This window comes from Cricetulus griseus, assembly GCF_003668045.3.
Source record: "Cricetulus griseus strain 17A/GY chromosome 1 unlocalized genomic scaffold, alternate assembly CriGri-PICRH-1.0 chr1_1, whole genome shotgun sequence".
NCBI classification, from domain to species: Eukaryota; Metazoa; Chordata; class Mammalia; order Rodentia; family Cricetidae; genus Cricetulus; species Cricetulus griseus.
In genome coordinates, this window is record NW_023276807.1 from 29,411,204 (window position 1) to 29,431,683 (window position 20,480).

General features: G+C 42.7%; 1 protein-coding gene across 2 annotated transcripts in view; it reads left to right on the forward strand.

The window, feature by feature from the left end:
- Positions 1–20,480, forward strand: part of Tnfrsf21 (TNF receptor superfamily member 21) — a 74,699-nt gene that overhangs the window by 37,937 nt on the left and 16,282 nt on the right. For both annotated transcript variants that reach the window (XM_027387469.2, XM_027387468.1), the window contains one exon: positions 8,335–8,600. In XM_027387469.2, coding sequence (XP_027243270.1) covers positions 8,335–8,600 — 266 coding nt within the window. The remainder of the gene's footprint in view (positions 1–8,334; positions 8,601–20,480) is intronic.

Below are 20,480 nucleotides of genomic sequence, written 5' to 3' on the forward strand. Positions count from 1 at the left end.
TATTATTCTTGGTGCTGGGGGTTAAAGGGTCTTGCCCATGCTAGCTGGTGAGTGTTCTATCCATGAGCTGCGCTCCACAATGCCCCATCGTTGATATTTTAGAACATGCTCAGTCAAGGCGACCGTATTTCTCTTAGCAAAACCCAGCTGTTGGGAAGCAAAACACCTGTGGTTTATCATTAGCAGTGAGCCTTTTCTCTTAGAGTTTGCTCCAACCTCCCGATTTTCCATGAACTGGTTGGAGTGGAAAACTTTAAAAAGAAAAAGAAAATGGACAGATAGTGGTTGACAGGTCTCCAGAGCTGTTTGTGGTGTCAGTGGTAACATCATCCTGCCGATCTAGCTCTCTTCCTGTGTGGCTTGATGCTCCATCATCCCCAGACAGCAGCAGCCATGAGCACACCACACCCTTCTTCCCTGAGACTCCTTGACCCAAAATCCCAGACGGTCATCCTGTCTGTCAGCCCAGATTTCCTATTGGAAGTAGACTTGGAGTGTAAACACCAGGAGGCCTCACTGAGGGGAGCAGATTATTCCATCTAAGAGGCTGCCGTGTCCTGCCACTCCAGCCCCAAACTGCCACCACTGTAGTCATTATGCAGGGTGGGAATGGTTGGGCTGGTCTCCAGTCCAGACTCCAACCTCACCGCCTGAGCCACATTTGCTCCTGGGAATGCCGTTTCCCTGCAGACAGCACCATCCTGTTTCAAACACTCAGGTTCCTTCCCCTTTCTGACCCTCATCCCTTCTCCTCTCTTTTTTAAAAATTGCTGTTCTGGCGCTAGAACCCAGGGCTTGCTCATGCTAGGCAAGCATTCTATCTTCGAGCTATAACCTTGGTAACCTCAGCTTCTTCTGTTCATTTTACCTGTTAGGATATTAGACATTATTCCTGTGTGTGTGTGTTTTGCTATATATGTGTATATATGTATGTGTGTGTGAGTCTGTATGTGTTTGTTATATATGTGTGTGTTGCTATATATGTGTGTATGTATATATGTATGTATGTATGTGAATGTGTATATATATGTGTGTGTTATATATGTGTGTATATGTGTATATCTGTGCGTATGTATATATGTGTGTGTATGTTTGTTATATGTGTGGATGTATATATATATGTGTGTGGGGGTTTGTTATATATAGTGTATATTTGCTATATATGTACATATGTATGTGTATATGTGTGTGTATATCTGTGTGTGGTGTGTGTTATGTGTGTATATTTGTGCGTGTGTTTTGCTATATATGTGCATATGTGTATATATGTATGTGTGTGTGAGTCTGTGTGTTATATGTGTGTTGTTATATATATATGTATATATATATACATATATGTGTGTGTGTGTGTGTTTGTGTGTGTGTGTGTCTGTGTGTGTTTGTCATATATGTGTGTATGTGTTTATGTGTGTGTATGAACACATGGGGACTCCACAGTGTGTTCATATGAATGTGGAGCATCACCTGCTTTTGCACCTCCCCTCTATTTTTTGAGACAGGATTTCCTCTGTGTACAGCCCTGGCTGTCTTGGAACTCGCTCTGCAGACCAGGCTAGCCTTGAACTCACAGAGATTTGCCTGCCTCTGCCTCCTGAGTGCTAGGATTAAAGCAACCACGCATGGCTCCCACTTTGCTTTTTGAGACTGGGTCTCTCCCCATCAGCCTGGAGCTGGTCAGTAGGCTATGCTAGCTGGCCTATGAGCCCCAGACATCTGCATCTCTCCACCCCCCCAGTGCTGGGATCACAAGAGCACTATTTGCCACCACACCTGGATTGTCCCCCATACCCCTCATGCATTCTGGGGATAAAAAAATCCTCCTCATTGGCAATACAAGTACTTTACTAACCTGGCTGTCTCCCCAGACCATCAGAGGACTTTGAAACACACAGAACTGCTGGAATGAGCAAGGCCTCCTGTAGCTATACCATTGAGCTTCTCTAGACCTTAGGGGAAAGGATTTACTATTACAATATATTGTATTTTCAAGAGTTTACCCAACAGTCTTCCAACATGAGCTGTTTGAGGCAGTGAAAAACAAATTAGCATTTTTCCCTACTGAGTATCCAAATACAAGTAGAAGAAGACATCCCTAATGTGTGCATTTAAGTCAGCCTGGTCAGGTATGATACAAACACATTTTACAGAGGAGAAGGCTTTCTGGAATTCCTCATAAATCACTGGTTCTTAGTACTGGAGCCAATGCATAGAACTTGATTTATTTGGTTTGTGGATTAAATCGGATTGGTGTAGATGTAGGTTCAAATTCATGTAAGTTAACACCTCATGATGTAATTGCTGGTGTACTTGATCCAATCTGAGCTGCCACTAATTGTGAGACATACCAGTCTTTTATATACCAGTAAGAGGGAGAGCAAACCCATAAATGATGCCATGGAGTAAGGCCTGGAAAGGCACTGGTTTTCATATGTATTCGGATACTCAGTGATGAACAGGGCAGCCACACGTTTGATGGGTGCAATCGAACCACATAGCCCTGGAGCTCAATTCAGTTCTCAGCCTGCCAGCACTCAGCTGCCTATAGCAGCTTTTGACACTTGTGCCCCCTATCCTTGACTACAGACTCTCTGCTCTTCTGTATTGCTGGCTGTTTCTTTCTGGTCTCCTTGGTAGGTCCCTCATTCCTCCCTCTGATCTCCACATAGTTGAGAGCCCCAGGCTTCACCCTTGTATCTCTCTTTGTACACACACACTCTCCTAACCTTAAAGAGCCTAGGCTTTATTTTTATTTATTTATTTTTTTTGTTTTGAGGCAGGGTCTCTCTATGTAGGGCAGGCTGACTTCGAACTCACAGAGATCCACCTGCCACTGATCCCCAGGTGGATCCCCACCACGCCTGGCTTGATCTCAGGCTTTCCATACTACTTTTTCTGCTTCCCAGGAAAAAGCATCCATGCCACAGCCAGCCTGGAGTGTGTTCATATCAACACCACATGGCCACGCTCAATGATGAACCGAGTTATAGGGACTGATCACATTCCTTTATTGTGTCACACTCCCAATTAATGGCAACAAAGATGATCCTCATTGGTTGAGTGACCTTGTAGTGGTCCCAACCTCTCTCCACGAGGTTACTCGTTAATAGTATGAAATGCTTTCAATGTGTTTCTAAAGCTTGTAGTGGTCTTTCGGTATTGTTTCAGATTTTTCTATTGCTGTCATAAAATACCATGACAAAAAGGAACTTGGGGAGGAGAGGATTTATTCAGCTTATGACACTCAGGCCATGCTCCATCAGCGAGAAAAATCAGGACAGGGCTCAAGCAGGGCAGAAACCTGGAGGCAGGCGCTCAAGCCAAGCAGCAGAGAAATGCTGCTCACTGGCTTGCTCCCCGTGGCTTCTTCAGCCTGCTTTCTTATAGCACCCAGTACTACTGCCCACATTGAGTTGGGCCGCATTTATTTATTAATTTTTGATCTGCAGCTGTTCAAACTCACAGATATAGAATTCATCTATATAAAGAGTGAGTGTTTGATGTTTATATGCTATGAATACATTTTGAAAGGAATAATAAGTATAAAGTTCTAAGGAAATAGGAATCTGGGTAACTGTCTTTGAAGGCCTTCTAAGTACTTTTCTCATCTTTCTGAATTTGGTTTATCATCTAATGCTTTTCTCTGTCGTTGTATTGCTTCTCTTTACCTAATGCGTTTTTCTCTGCATGTGTCTGTGCATGGGATGTGCTTGTGTGTGCACGTGTGTGTTCACTTGTCTGTGTCTGTGTCTGTGTCTGTGTCTGTGTCTGTGTGTGTTCACTTGTCTGTGTCTGTGTCTGTGTCTGTGTGTGTTCACTTGTCTGTGTCTGTGTGTGTTCACTTGTCTGTGTCTGTGTGTGTTCACTTGTCTGTGTCTGTGTGTGTTCACTTGTCTGTGTCTGTGTGTGTTCACTTGTCTGTGTATGCTTCTGGAGGCCAAGGCTGATTGATGTGGGCAGTCTTCCTGCATCGTCCTCCACCTTACTCACTGAGGCAGTGTCTCACAGTGGAACCCAGAACTCTTATTCGACTATGCTGGCTGTCTGCTGCCTCCACGGATCCCCTTTCTACCTCCTAAGAGCGGGAATTACAGGCAGGCCATCAAGCCTGGCTCCCAACACTTTTTATTTTTAAGTTAAGGGAAAGCATGTTCCAGATCTGACAGCTTTGTGTTTCCTTGCTATCGATCCACTCCCTTGCTAATAAGCTTCTGTGCTTTCAGGTTTCAGAGAGTGTGGCTTGAGAAGCAGGTGACAAAGCGGCTGCTCCTTAGACACCTGTGAAGTAGTCCCTTTCTTTTCCTTAGTGGTGATTTGGTGAGGGACCAGGGACTAGTTCTGCCTGTTTCCCCCCCTGGTTTTTGTGACTGTGTGTTGGAAGGCTACTGTCTCCTCTGTCTTTGAGTTATGGACTCCAGAATGGGGTGTGTGTGTGTGTGGCAAAGAACATGTTGGCACAGGTCAGTGTGTACCGTTCACTCCATGTTTCACAATGGAGACATCTTACCAGGGAAGAGGGCACGATGAAGCTCTACTTGGAGGGTTTCAATTTAGTTTGAAGTTCATTTGAATTAAGGAAAATCTCAATGTACCCATTTTTCCATGGTTTTCTTTTCTTGGTTTTTTCCACCCCCCATCTCCTTTCACTTTATTTTTGTGACAAACCCCCCCCTCAAAAAAAAAAACCACCAAAAAACAGGATGCGGGACCAGTCTGTATAAAATACATAAATTACTATAGTCTCTATTAGTATATAAATTACTATAGATATCGATGTGAAATGCATTGAGCCTCAAGTTTCCATGTTCAGGATAGAAGGGACATTTAAAGTCATGTGGGTAATCTTTAAAATAAATTAACTCCAGAGGAAGTGTTGATCAGCTCATTTCCAGGGATGACAATGAACCTCTCCATTGTAAGTTGAGGAAATGGACTTGACAGTTAGTGGTTTGCCCAAAGCCACACTGTCACGGGCATCAAGAGGATGGAAGCAATGGTCCTACTTATAAGCAAAAGCACCGTGTTTTCATATAAGACACTGTAGGCCTTAGTCAAATTGACCTAAATTAAGATTCAGGGACTAACAAGCCTCTGGTGTTTGGAAGAACCTACCACATTAACCACAAAGAGCTGGCATGTTTCTTCAAGTTACCTGCAGAGGCTTTAAATAGGCTTTGGGTTTTTTCTTTTTTTTCTTTCTTTTTGGAGGGGACTTGTTTGCTTGAGATCAAAAGCTGTGCATCTGGCTAAATATTGCCAGGAAAATGGAAAAGCAACTGCCCGAGGCTCGCCACGACCAGGACGGCAGCGTCTCAATTTGTAGCAGTCCATTATTGTTGTTGTTGCTGATGTTTTATTTTGTTTGTTTGTTGTTGTTTGTTTGTTTGTTTTGAGAAAGGGTTTCTTTGTGTAGCCCTGGCAGTCTTGGAAGTCTTTCTGTAGACCAGGCTGGCCTTCAACTCAGAGATACACCTGCCTCTGCTTCCAAGGGCTAGGATTAAAGGCATGCACCACCACTAGGTCTTGTATTTTTGGAGATTTTTTTTTGGTTTTTTTTTTTGAGTTTTTTTTTTTTTTTATGTAGCATTTTTGTATTTAGTGGATGAGAAAATGTAGAAACTTCTAAGTTTTCTTCTATTAGAAACTTAGGCTTTAAAAACAGTTTTCAGGGTTTGACCTGGCCTATATGGATACACAGTCTCCTAACACATCTATTTCTATAAAACTGAGTGGCTGGGTAAGAACTTACAATGAGGAACTACCAAGTCCTTCACTTTCAAAGAGGTTTGTGCAGTTATTATTGTTCTTAGCCAGAATTTGCTAGCTCGTTTCATAATATTTTCATCAAAAACTGGATTTTTAAAAAGCTTTTTATTCTCTTCTTCCCTGTACTTCACTTGGAAACTTGACCTCATTTAAAAAGAAACACGTAATTAAGAGCCACTTTTAAGACAGCACTACCATTAACAGTTTTGGTGTAGGGGGATCACTCACACTCCTATTGACATAAAACATGGTGTAGAAATCCAAGCAAAACCAACTTGCAATTGTAGAGAGAAGATGCCAGAGACACCAAACATTCTTGCCTGACAGATGGTTCTACCAGGTGATTTCACTCTAGATTCATCAGGTTTAGGGACCAGCACACATGTTCACAGAGTTGACAAGTGACTGACAGAATAATGACCATAGAATAATCCTCCGCTTACCCACAGTTGCATTCTGTTGAGACAGTCTCCTAGCATTCAGTTCACTCTGCCCAGAAGTCATAGTCCCTCTACCCAGTGCACTCACACTGTACATGCCTACCTGCTCGCTAGTCACATAGTGGCTGTCTGTCTTGGTTAAACGTTAAGACAGCTATCTCACTTAGCGGGGGTCTTGGAGTGTGGGAGTAACAAGACCAGCAGTCAAATAAGTAAAAAGGAAGCCAGGAAGCATTTCCTTTAAGTGAAAAGGTAGACAGTCTCTACATAACAAAAAGAAAAATCTTACACCAAGGATTTTCCATCTCACCGCCCCCACCCCCGCCCCCGACCTCTGCCTCCCGAGTGCTAGGATTGCAGGCGTGCTCAGTCACATTTTGTTAAGTTAGATGTTCTTAAGGAATGATTGTCTTGGCCTGAAATAGGTGGGCATGTGGTCTATTGACACAGTAAAAATGGATCCTATATTTGATTGTGAAGAAAAAAGAAATACATGCTATTTTTGTCTTGTACCTCAAACTGGAAGGAATAGACCACTGTGTGTGATAAGTGCCAGTTAAGATGGGAAAGGCATCAGATTACAAAGTTGGGCACTATCTGTGTGTTTATGGGTCTCTGGGGAGTCCTGGGTCATTTCCTTTGGATGAAGGGACTAGTATATATTAAACCATGGGGCACAGTACAGATATCTTATTAAATAAGCAGCCTTGATTATTTGCTCAAAAACATTTTCTCTGTCTCAGAAGGCAGCATGCATTACACATTTAATGGTGGTTGCTTCTGTGGGATTTGTTGTGTCCAACCTGGTAAGTGGGTTCAAGTCCCAACCACCTGCCTTTCCAATGTTGGGGTGGTAGTAGTCCATCTTCCTGACTTTTTTTTCCTCTTCTTCTAAGTGTGCAGTTGAAATGTTAATGTCTTCTGAAGATCTTGCATTAGCTAAATGCCATAACATAAAACCTGGAAGATAATAGCTGCTATTAGTATAATGCTGTCATTTAGGCCATTGTCTGAATTGTAACTGTACAAGTCAACATAGAAGACAATAACGGAGCAGAAAATTGCTCATAGAATCATTTGAGAAGATATAGATGGTCTTTTTTTTTTTTTTTTCCTGTTTCTTCTTTTTGAGACAGGTATCCTAGGCTGTCTTCAAACTGGTCCTTCTGCCTCTAGCTGCCTAGTTCAGGGGTTACAGTCATGGCCCACTAAGTTAGATGTTCCTTTAGAAAAGTTATTTTATTTATTCTCTCTCTCTCTCTCTCTCTCTCTCTCTCTCTCTCTCTCTCTCTCTCTCTCTGTGTGTGTGTGTGTGTGTGTGTGTGTGTGTATGTGCACATGGACGCACTGCTCTCGGTGGATAGAAAAAGGTGTAAGATTCCCCTGGAGCTGGAGTTACAGGTGGTCATGAGCCACCCTACATGGGTTCCGGAGCTCGGAAGAACAGAGCTCTTGCTCCTCTGCAAGAGCAATCTGGGCTTTTCACTGCAGGACCAAATCTCAGCCTCCTAGTTAGAGCTTACACAGTGGCTCCATTGGGCTGGAATGGTGGGGTATGTGGTCAGTTGACATAAAAGACACTGGTCCTGGAATTTGCATGTCCTTTAGCCATGTAAAGTCCACTAAATACTTCATTTGCAGTTTCTGTTTTTCTGAATTTCACAAAGTCATCACATGTGTCTGTGTGTGGGGCTGATTTCTTTTATTGCAGTTGTATTTAGTACTAACAAAGGAATCATTAGTTTGTCATGATTGGTTTGGCTTTCAAAAGCAGCTCTTGGAGGAGGATTTGTTGTCCCTCTAAGATGAGCCCTTCTTCTGGTGTGCTTTCAGGAAGCTAACCTGTTGTTAAAGGGCTTGTAATTTGTTTGTTTATTCTCTGTGTGTGTGTGTGTGTGTTGCCAGGAATCTAATACAGCACCTCCTGCATGCTAGGCAAGTGCTGTACCACTGATCCATGTCTCTCCTTCACAGAGTAAAGTTTATGATGGTGTCTAACTGTCCCCATGGTGGGCTGTGTATGCCAGGTACTTACAGAAGAGGGATTCATCCATCTGACACAGCATAACAGGAAAGCTTCGGTCTGAGACCTGCTCGTGTTTACTTTTATTTTATTTTGTCCCTGGCATAGGTATTGACATCCTGAAGCTTGTAGCAGCCCAGGTGGGAAGCCAGTGGAAGGACATATATCAGTTTCTTTGCAACGCCAGTGAGAGGGAGGTGGCTGCTTTCTCCAATGGATACACGGCCGACCATGAACGGGCGTATGCAGCCCTGCAGCACTGGACCATCCGTGGCCCTGAGGCCAGCCTCGCCCAGCTAATCAGTGCCCTGCGCCAACACCGACGCAATGACGTTGTGGAGAAGATTCGTGGGCTGATGGAAGATACTACGCAGGTAATGGAGCCCTCCGTGGGTTGTTTGCTTTGCCACTAATCTGTTTGTCTTTGAACTTCACACTTCATCAGGTATGTTTGCAAGGAAAAACAGCTGATCGTAGGTGTTTGAGTAAACACACACACGCACACACACACAAACACACACACTCACTCAAGCACACATCTGCTTTTTAAGGCAGAAGTCTTCAATGGCTGTGGTTTACAATTGTCATGGGATTTCTGCCATTGTTTGATGCTTAGAACCCCACTGCACACCCATCAAACAGAATATCTAGGGGAGGACGTGGAATTCTCCTGTTTTTAAAACTTTCCAAGTGTCTCCAGTGCGTGGAGTTGAGAATCCTTGTCTTTGGATGTACATTCTAGAATCAACCTATGTTTCGAGAACTATCCTGTTGTTAAAATCAATGTGAAACCTCATTTTGCATTGCATGTTTTGAATAAAACTGAACAGGGAACCCTTCCTCCTCTAGAGGGTGTGTGCCCACTCATATGAGTTTTCTGGCTTGTTAGGGAGGCCCTCCTCGCTTGTTGAATAACCAACAGAAACTGGTAACAGGACATACCCTCACTGGTTATTCAGCGGCATTCATGGAGGGGGGTGTACTGAGGAAATTCCAGGCATGTATGTTATTGGTGTCAGTGAACATTAGTTTTGGGGCCAAACACTGGATCCAAATCCTGGCTCTGACATTTGTTAGATGACTGATCCAAGATACGTTCCATCCAGTTTTTCTGATACTGGTCATATTTGAAAGCCTTCTTTATGGTCATTAATAACAACAGCCTAAATGTGGAGTAAGGATTCCTGAGTTATTGATGTTATTCTAGTATGGTAATTACTGTCATCATGTAACTCATTGTACTCAGCCATTCTTTATTTAATAGTTCCCTGAAAAGCATGAATTAAGTAGACTATTTGGCATTGGATCATATTTCAAGTAGACGCTGATTAAAATTTGGGATGTATTCTGCCATTAAGACTTGATAAAACCCACTTGAGGTTAAAGGCCATTCTGCATGTGTTATGCCTTCTGAGGTTCAAACTCATTAATTATAAGAGCTGAATAGAGATTAATTCACCACTGCAACTCAGTTCATGACCATTCTGCACCAAATGTTGAACAACTCAGGGTCACGTGTCTTTTATCTTTGTACATCAATGGGGTAATATCTCTTCATTAGTAATGTAAACATCGATCCCATGAGTTTTATTTTTAATAGTGATATTAGGACATGAATGTGTAGGTGTTGGCTGACTTTGAAGGTGGCTTTTGAAGTTCTTAGTGTATTTTCAACCTCTTTGAAATGTGGAATTTCAGGGAAAAAGTTTACTAATAAGCCAGTCATAAACATTAAAAGGTACACACCAGTGTCTTGCAAGAGTGTTTTAATGCGTATGTGGATTTTAGCTGCATGTATGTGTGTGCACCTTGTACGTGCCTGTTGCTCTCAGAGGCCAGAAGACAGTGGAGGATCCCCCAGGAACTGGAGTCAGTGGTGGTTATGAGCCTCCATGTGGTTGCTGGGAGCCAAACTCAGGTCCTCTGCAAGAGCAGTCAGTGTTCTTAACCACGGAGCCACCTCTTGAATCTTTGTGTTGTGAATTTTTTTGTTTGTTTGTTTGTTTTTTTCGGTTTTTGGTTTTTCGAGGCAGGGTTTCTCTGTGGCTTTGGAGGCTGTCCTGGCACTCGCTCTTGTAGCCCAGGCTGGTCTCGAACTCAGAGATCCGCCTGCCTCTGCCTCCCGAGTGCTGGGATTAAAGGCGTGCCCCACCAACGCCTGGCTTTGTGTTGTGAATTTTAAGAGACATTTTTGAGAAGCAGCATACATACCCACAGGCAGACTTTTAAGTAGTTGGATTTGGAAAGACAAGGGAAATATTTATCCTCCATTTAAATAAGATAAGTGCATTTGAAATAGAGGGAGTCCAGAGGCAGTATATTGGCTTTAAGGGACAGAACTGTCAGATAATAGCAAACTGAAGATGGGTTCAGATATTTGGGGATAAACTGCCAGATCTCCTTGACCACACCTAGCAGAAAGACGATGCAAGTTAAGCCATATTAGAATTTGGTTGTCCCAAATCGGCGATGATCCCAGAAGATAAGAGGTAACTGTGACCAGGGGGTGGTGGTTTGTGCCTTTACTCCATCCCATCACTTGGGAGGCAGAGGCAAGCAGATCTCAAGGCTAGCCTGGTCTACACAGTGAGTTGCAGAACTACCAGGGCTACGTAGTAAGACTGTCTCAAAGACAAAACAAAACAACAAACTAAACAAAAAAATAAAATAAAAAGAGGTGACTGGGTATCCAGTGCAATGTTTGACAACCTAAAGGATATAAGCAATTTATAAGAAGAAAATTAAAACACAAAGTGTCTCTCTTTGCATGCTAACCATGTGCACACTTCTTTCCCATGTCTCAGCTCCTCTGTATAAAAAAAAAAAAAAAAAAAAAAAAACTCAAACCACACCTATTTTCTTAATTTGTATTTTGAGAGGCCGTGGCATGCAAGCATTCTGTAGCTCCCAGCTTGATTTTTCTGTAGCCTGGGTATTATGACACATATGAGAGGACAATACTAAGCTTCTTACTGTATGTTTTAATAATGTGCATCATTGTACTGCAACATTCTGGGTCCAGTTCTTAACTAATTTTAGTAGCTAACAAGCCTTATTTTTGGCTGCCAGTTCTTAACAACTGCACAGTATGGAACAGTCCACCATCCATAGCTTCTCTCTGAGATTTGTCAAGTCAACCAAAAGACCTGGAAAGCCAGGGGCATAATTAAGACTCACTCTTCACATTTATGGGTGGAATTGCTTTCCTTGTGTATTGTGGGATTCAGGACTTTGCCCCAGGAGGTAATGGACTCTTAATGTGTAAAAATGACTCATTTTAAATGGTTAGTGTTTCTTCCTGTTGGTGAGGCTGAGAACACCTACCTTACACTGCTTTTCAAAGGCTGGCATTCTTGTGGCTTTTAGTTAACTCTGCCCAGAACAGCTGGTCCGATATTAACCATGGTCACCATTATTAAGTCCATCCAGAGGCTGGCTCTTTCTTCATCTGAGATGTGAAGTACATTTGCAGACATTTTCTTCTAAGATCAATTTCCTTTTTTTTTAATCAATTTTTTTATTTGAATTAGAAACAAGATTGTTTTACATGACAATCCCAGTTCCCTTCTCCCTCCCGTCCTCCCCTACCACCCCCCAAACTAAAACCCTACCTTTCTCATACCCTTTCTTCTATTCTTCACCTGACTCAACCTTTCTGCTCCCTCAGGACCTCTGCATCCTTCCTCTTCTTCCCTTCTCATTCTTGTAGCTCCCTCCCCCCTCTTCCCATGCTCTCAATTTCCACAGGGGATCTTGACCCTTTCCCCTTCTCCAGGGGACCATATATGTCTCTCTTAGGGTCCTCCTTGTTTAACAGCTTCTCTGGCAGCATGGATTGTAGGCCGGTAATCCTTTACTCTATGTCTAAAATCCACATATGAGTGAGTAAATATCATATTTGTCTTTTTGGGATTGGGTTACCTGGCTCAGAATGGTTTCTTCCAGTTCCATCCAAATTTTCTACAAATTTCAAGATTCCATTGTTTTATTCTGCTGAGTAGTACTCTATTGTGTAAATGTACCACATTTTCTCTACCCATTCTTCGGCTGAGGGGCATCTAGGCTGCTTCCAGTTTCTGGCTATTACAAATAGTGCTGCTATGAACATCGTTGAACAGATGTCCTTGTTGTATGAATGTGATCCTTATGGGTATATGCCTAGGAGTGGAATTGCTGGATCTTGTGGTAGACTCATTCCCATTTTCTTGAGGAGTTGCCATACTGATTTCCAAAGTGGCTGTACAAGTTGGCACTCCCACCAGCAGTGGAAAAGTGTTCCCCTTTCTCCATATTCTCTCCAGCATAAACTGTCATTGGTGTTTTTGATTTTGGCCATTCTGACAGGAGTAAGATGGTATCTCAGAGTTGTTTTGATTTGCATTTCCCTGATGGCTAAGGATGTTGAACACTTTCTTATGTGTCTTTCAGCCATTTTAGATTCCTCTATTGAGAATTGTCTATTTAGTTCTGTACCCCACTTTTTAATTGGATTGTTTGGTGTTTTGGAGACTAGCTTCTTGAGTTCTTTGTATATTTTGGAGATCAGCCCTCTGTCAGATGTGGGGTTGGTGAATATCTTTTCCCAGTCTGTGGGCTGCCGTTTTGTCTTGCTGACTGTGTCCTTTGCCTTACAGAAGCTTCTCAGTTTCAGGAGGTCCCATTTATCAATTGTTGATCTCAGTGTCTGTGCTACAGGTGTAATGTTCAGGAAGCGGTCTCCTGTACCAATTAATTCAAGGGTATTTCCCATTTTGTCTTCTAATAGGTTCAGTGTGGCAGGGGTTATGTTGAGGTCTTTGATCCATTTTGACTTAAGTTTTGTTCATGGCGATAGGCTTGGGTCTATCTGCAGTCTTCTACATGGCATCCAGTTATGCCAGCACCATTTGTTGAAGATGTTCTGTTTGTTCCATCGTATAAATTTGGATTGTTTGTCAAAAATCAGGTGTTCTTAGGTGTGTGGGTTAATATCAGGGTTTTCAACTCTATTCCATTGGTCTACCTGCCTATTTTTGTGCCAATACCAATCTGTTTTCAGGACTATAGCTCTGTAATAGAGCTTGAAGTCAGGGATGGTGATGCCTCCAGAAGTTCCTCTATTGTACAGGGTTGTTTTGGCTATCCTGGGTCTTTTTTTTTTCTCCATATAAAGTTGAGAATTGTTCTTTTAAGGTCCGTGAAGAATTGTATTGGGATTTTAATGGGGATTGCATTGAATCTGTAGATTGCTTTTGGCAAGATTGCCATTTTTACTGTGTTGATCCTACCTATCCAAGAGCATGGGAGATCGTTCCATTTTCTGGTATCTTCTTTAATTTCTTTCTTTAGAGAGTCAAAATTCTTATGGTATAGGTCTTTTATTTTTTTTGGTTAGTGTTACCCCAAAGTATTTTATGTTGTTTGTGGCAATTGTAAAGGGTGATGCTTCTCTGATTTCTTTCTCCACCAATGTGTCATCCGTATATAGTAGGGCTACAGATTTTTTTGAGTTAATCTTGTATCCTGCCACTTTGCTGAAGGTGTTTATCAGCTGTAGGAGTTCCCTGGTAGAGTTTTTCAGGTCACTTATGTAGACTATCATATCATCTGCAAATAGTGAGAGTTTGACTTCTTCCTTTCCGATTTGTATTCCCTTGATCTCCTTTTGTTGTCTTATTGCTCTAGCTAGAACTTCAAGGACAATATTGAAGAGGTATGGAGAGAGAGGACAGGCTTGTCTTGTCCCTGATTTTAAGATCAATTTCTAAACTGAACCTACATCCTCCAGAATCGCATCTTTTCTTCCAGGCATGTATGTGCATCTGAGAGAAGTAGCTAAGCAGTGGGATGATAGCTAAAGATGAATGGTTTTTTTTCACATCTGTTTAAATTCTTTTTAAAAGCGTGTGTGTGTGTGTGTGTGTGTGTGTGTGTGTGTGTGTGTGTGTGTGTATACACACCCCCGAGAAACTGGAACTACAGGAAGTCATGGGCTGCCCAGTGTGCTACTGGGAACTGACCTCCAGTTCTTGAATGTGCATCAAGGGCTTTAATCTACTAAGCCATCCAACCAGCACCTCTTCCACGAACAAGCTATTTAATAAACAAACAAAAAAATGTAATACTCTGGCATTTTAAATCATGTTATGTCTCTATTATGCCTTTTACTCCAATGGAAACTTGTCTTTGATGCAGGGAAGATGGCTCAGTAAGTAAAGTACCTGCCACACAAGCCTGGGGTCCAAAGTTTAGATCCCCTGAAGACACTTAAAAAGTCAGACTTGATCTGGTCATGGTGGTGCATGCTTTTAATCCCAGCACTTGGGAAGCAGAGGCAGAGGGATCTTTCTAAGTTGCAGCCAGCCTGGAACTCATAGAGTTCCAGAACAGGTTCCAAATCTACACAAAGAAACTCTGTCTCGAAAAACCAACCAATCAAATATATAAATAAAAAGAATTTTCATGCTATGCAATCACTGTCGGGCAAAGTATGGTGAGCATGTCCTTCCACAGTCAGGGTTTGTGGTGAGCCCCTTGGCCTTTTACCTTCTCTGGTGACTTTCTGCAGCCTCCACATCTACCTGGATTATTCCTCTTTGTCTAAATAAAACTTCTGAGTTTTGGCAGTGTAAACTCTTTATCTGGAATATTCCCCACCAAATAAAGAAGCAAATAACTGATAAAAGAAGAATATTATTTCACCATAGTTTTGAGGGATAGCAAGGAATTAGAAGCTTGGTTTCCTAGTTGCTTTCTTTCGGTGTCTTCAATGCCTGGGCTTATGTTTCTCCTGCTGGAGTAGCAAGGAGATGATGTGGATTTTATCTCTAGATCTCTACTATCTAAGATGTATGAGCACAGTACCATGCCAGGCACTTTGAGCCCCTCAGATGAGTGAGACCGTCAAGGGAACCTACGGTTGACTGGAAGTAACTCACACAGACCTGTGTAATCAAAGAGAGCAAGTCCAGGAGGATGGAGGGTGGATGTACACACTGTTTGTGGAAGCAACCATTAAGGCTCTGGTCAGAACAAAGTGTGGAGATGAGTGACAGGCTAAATTCCTTGGTGTAGTCAGTCTGACGACCCTTGGTAAACCACTGTGCGTCTCTGCCTCATTTTCTTTGTGATAAAATACTATGCTCATGGGTTGCCTTGGGGATGAATATGGAATGGTCGCCAGAAAGCAGTCCATGTATGTTTATTTCTTTTTAGAGTTAATGACTTCCCAACTTGTTCTTAGCCAGCTCCAACTCACACTCATAATGGACCTTTTAAATCCTGAAGGCTGGGGTCACACAGTTTTGGGCAGGGAGGCTCACCAGGTTTCGAGGCTGCTGAGAGTGGATAGTCTGTCAAGGTGGGGTTGCCTGGGTTCAGTGGCCAAGAACTAGAAAATCCAGCTAACTGTAAATATTTATTCCTTCCTGCCTGAACGAGTGCTCCTGGGCTGGTTGGAATGTTTTCCCTTGCAAGGAAACAAAAGTGTGCGTGGAGATAACACTTTCCTTCTTGGCTCTCAAGAGAAGAGAAATGATATTGGTTAGCTGAATTTCTGTTTTCTTTTTGCCTCACGTTTTCATTTTTTTCCCCTACTTTTATTTTTGGCCCCTTGTGAATGCAGATAGGCTTAGTGAATGCAATATTTGTTTTCTGTTCTTTTCATTACAATCCTCTTCCCTTGCTTTGGTGGGGTGTGGGGGCAGAGAAGGGGCTATACTTTTATTCTCCTTAGGAGAAATCCATACATTTGCATGGGAATTCAAGGGCACACTCTTCACACCTTGAAAAATGCTTATCAGAATTGACTGAAGTACTGACTTGTCATGCTCTGGAGGTACAAAATACGGTGTGAGAGCAATGATTAGCGGCTAAGTTCTGGAACGATCTGATAATCTAATTTGTGTGCCAACACCTTTTTATTATTTTACTTTGACTTTTTTCTTTTAAACCGGGTCTCACCATGCAACACTGGCTGTCCTAGAACTCAGGGGGCAGAGGCAGGCAGATCTCTGAGTTTGAGGCCAGCCTGGTCTACACATTGACTCCCAGGACAGTCAGTGCTACATAGAGAGATCCTGTTTTAAAACAACAACAATATTTTGTTTTGTTTTGCTATGTTTTTGTTTTTTGAGACAAAGTTTCTCTGTATAGCCCTGGCTGTCCTGGAACTCACTCTATAGACCAGGCTGACCTTGAACTCAGAGATCCTCCTGCGTCTGCCTCCCGAGTGCTGGGATTAAAAGTGGGGGCCCCCACTGCCCAGTGTTTAATAAAATTGAAAAATTAAAGGACTGCAGAGATGTGTCAGCATTTAACAGCCCCAGCGCCCTCATTGGAGGCTTATACTGTCTTAACTCCTGTTTCATAGGGCCTGGTACCTCTTGGCTTTGGCGGGCACCAGACACACATACACACATGAAGGCAGACATTCATACACACAAAACGAAAGTAAATAAACAAATACAACAGAAAGTTTAAGTGTAGTACAATATCCTCTGATTCTTAGGCAGTTGATGCAGGAGGGCTGAGATTTGTGGGTAACCTGGGCTAACACAGCGTGATTCTGTTGACAGAGGCAAGGAAGGGGAGCAGAGGCTAGAGGCGAGGAAGGGGGGAGGAAAGAATGATCAGAAGCACTGCCATTTCAGCCAGTCCGAAGTGTGACTTCAGCTGCTTGCTGTGATTGGGGGGGGTACAGGGCAGTTGAGCCTGGGTGCCTGACTCTCTTCCTCTTTGCCAAGTGACGTCAGGTAGGTGGGACTACTCTGTGACTTAACTGCCACTTGTTGAATGATTCCTTGTCCTTAGGGAATTTTTGGCTTCTGTGAAACCACATAGGAGAACTAACCCTCTCCGGATCAGAGTGGTTGGCCATGCTTATGTCTCCCCTTTCCCTCCTAACTTCTCTCCAGTCCCCCTCTTGGTCTTATATAGTAGCCTTTGCGTTAGATACTGGGTGTCATTGCTTTAGCAGCTGGGAGGATCCCAAGTGCTAGGGATGGACTGGGCTTCCCTTTGGTGTGGACACTGTTGCTCTGGCTGCTGAGGGGGCCACAGCTCCTGACTTTGGCTGCCAATCGGCAGGATGCAGCTGTCCTTATCTATGGGACTAGCTATTTTCAGAAATGTGGTGAGCATGAGTTGAGGCAAATACCAGCTGTACATTTCAGTTGGCTGTTTAGGGATTCAAATGAAGTTGTTCTTGTGTTTGTTTGTTTGTTTGTTTTCTTATATTGTTGTTGTTAATTTTCTAGAAAATAGAATTTATTGTCCTCAGGCTTAAGGACCTAAGATCCAAGTTGTTAGCCAGACTTTCGTGGCTCTAGCCCCTGCCCTTTGCTGTGTCACTAAAGCATGGAGGTTCATTTAAGGACGTCCCTTAATCACAGGGCGTGGCTGTGGGCTCTGGGGAACTTCCAGGGCAGTGAGAGAACAGTGCTGAGGGATTGCTGACATATGCAGGCTCAGGTGTGTTTCATGTTGCTGGCTATGGGGCACAAAGGAGGAGCCATGTCGGATAATAGACTTTAGACTTTTAGTGGCATTTCACGCTGATTTACTTATTACCCTGTATCAAAGTCTCAGCTGAACATAGTAGCTCACATCTGTGATCCCAGCACAAGGGTCTGAAACAGGAGGATTGCTGAGTGTTTGAGTCCAGCCAGGGCTCCCCAGTTATGTTGGGATGCATATTAAGAACCTATCAAACAAATAAACAAAACAAGAGACAAAAATGCTCTCTGAAGTTTCATACAGTTATTCACACTAGTGCTGTGTGTACTCGATGCTTGCCTGAAACTAAGTGAAGAAGAAAGGTGGTCCCAGCCTCTCAAAGCATTTCCTTTCCAGGATGAAGGCAAACGTGCAAGGATTGGTGATTCCAAATCACTGGCACAAACAGATGTTACACTGGAAATGTGCGTGTGAGTTTATAGCATCGGGCGGTATTCTTGGTCCAAACACAGCTGATGAATGCTTGTGCATCTTAGAGTTCGGGATCCTGGTTTCACTCAGAACTGTGCTTTGGTCTTCTTCCCTGAGACTTCTCTTGTTGCTAGCAGGTAGTCTTATTTGCTTGTTCACAATAGGCATACCTCAACCCTTCGTCATTGCAAACATGTGTTCTCTTACATGCCATTTTCCGTGGCTCATATCAAGTCTTCCAGAAGGTACAAAGAGTGAGGTTTCAGTGTCCCTTCCACATCCAATGCAGGGCTTCAAAGTGAATAACAAGTAATGGGGATGGATAAATCCAAGATTTGGGCTTTTTCTTGGTTAGAGTTGAATTTTGTTTCCCACTCTCCCTATGTGACCTTGGGCAAGCCCAGTTCTATCCCCATGCCTCTTCTGGACAGCTTTGTAAAGCTCAATTAAACTAGAGGGGTGTATGCACCCGGTGGTGTGCTTGACATGGATCATAGTGGCTCTCCTCTTTTCTTTTCGAACAATGAACTCATAACTGTGAAACAAGGGAGCAGCATTTGCTGAGTGCCCATCCATCACATATCAGAATGTTTCACACCTGTGCCCAGGGAGCAGTGTATGTAGGGGTCGTAGTTCCTAACTATTACTGTTTTTCATTGGATCCTGGCTTGATTGTAAGATGCACTAGTGTGTGTCCCTGAAAACAAAATAAAAACACTACCAGTTGTAGTTGAAGGATACAGCCCTGCTTCTGGATATTAAAATGTGCATCATAGAACCAGCAAAATATGAAAATTGAATTTTCTGTGTGTAAAGATCATGAGAAGAAAAGCCAGAAAATAGATTCTTTGTTTTCTACCCATCCCCTCCTCCCTGCTGTGTGTTGTATGTGCTTTGTAATTGGAGTGGTTTGCACAATAACACATATATGTATTCACACCTTCTTAGAGAGGCCAGAGGGCCATGTCAGTGACTTTCCCTTGTCACTCCCCACCTTTATTGTGTGCCCCAGAGTCTCACTGAGCCTGAAACTCATTGATTCAGTTAGGCTGACTGGCCAAGGAACTCAGGGTTTGGCTTTTCTTATGTGACTTCTGGGAGTACAAATACAAGTCCTCGTATTTACATTTTACTGGCTGAGCTAGCTCTCTAGCCCAGAAACAGTCTTAATACACTCTATAACACTTGAGTGTACCCCCACGCACACTTTTTACTATTACTATTATTATAATATTGTTGCCATTGCTTTGGATGGGTAGGATGTTTTTACACAGGTACTTTATTTAGTAAACATTAACCCAGTGTCCCTTAGGTGCTGAGCACCGTTCCTGGTACTGAGACATGCCCTGAAGAGTAGCAAAGGACAAACCAGGGGATTATCCCCACTGTGCTGGCATGTCTGTAAGAAAGACAGGTATGTAGAACAAATTTTTAGACTATATTCTTTGAAACTGCCATGAAGAGATTAAAGTGGACTTTAAAAATCTTCCTTTTTTTTTTTTCTCTCCAGAGAGAGTCACTCAATATCCCCCAAAGGCTAAGTCTATTACTGATGACATTTTCCATCCTTTTAATCTACAGCCCCACTGGCTTTCTCCAAAAGTTCACTGGGAGGAAATTAGAATTGATATTATAGAAAAAATTTTATTAGGAAAAAAAGGTTATTTTCATCATCAATTCTCAAGACTGGAGAACACATTTTACTTCTTCTCCTTCTTTTTTTTTGAAGTCCAAACACATATGGAGATAAATTGATGGCTTCCAGCTTGGCCAGGCATTTTGAATCAGTCCCTAGGTCTGTTACAACCTCATGTCATTAGCCAGTCACTAGCTCCTGAGGAAATCACATCCTGTCTCAAGTAGGTTTTATTGTATAGCTGTTAATTCCAAGGTTTTCCTTGAAGGACAGACAACATCGCTTTGATTTTTCCCGTAAATATAACTGGGGAACCATCCACTTGCTTCTAGGAGTGAGTCAGAAAGGGCATAAATCATCTATCATTAAAATAATTCATTGCTATTATTTTAATAGCTGTGGGGTGCTATTTTTGTGTATTTGTAATCCCATCTGTAGGAGAGGTGCCCCTGAACATGGCAGAGAACACAGAAGATGTACATAAGTCTTCCCAAAAGTGGAATCCTGGGTCACTTGGCATACATTTCAGCGAGGGCCCCCAGACCCCCACAGGAATCCTGTATGTCGTCTTTTGAATCGTGAACATTGTGTGCTGTTCCGATCTATGATGGTGCACATCATACAGCTAGAGGAGATTGACTACAGCACAGGACTAAGTTCCTCAGAAACTAATTTGCACAGAGTAAGAGAAAAGTCAGTTGGTATTAGAAAG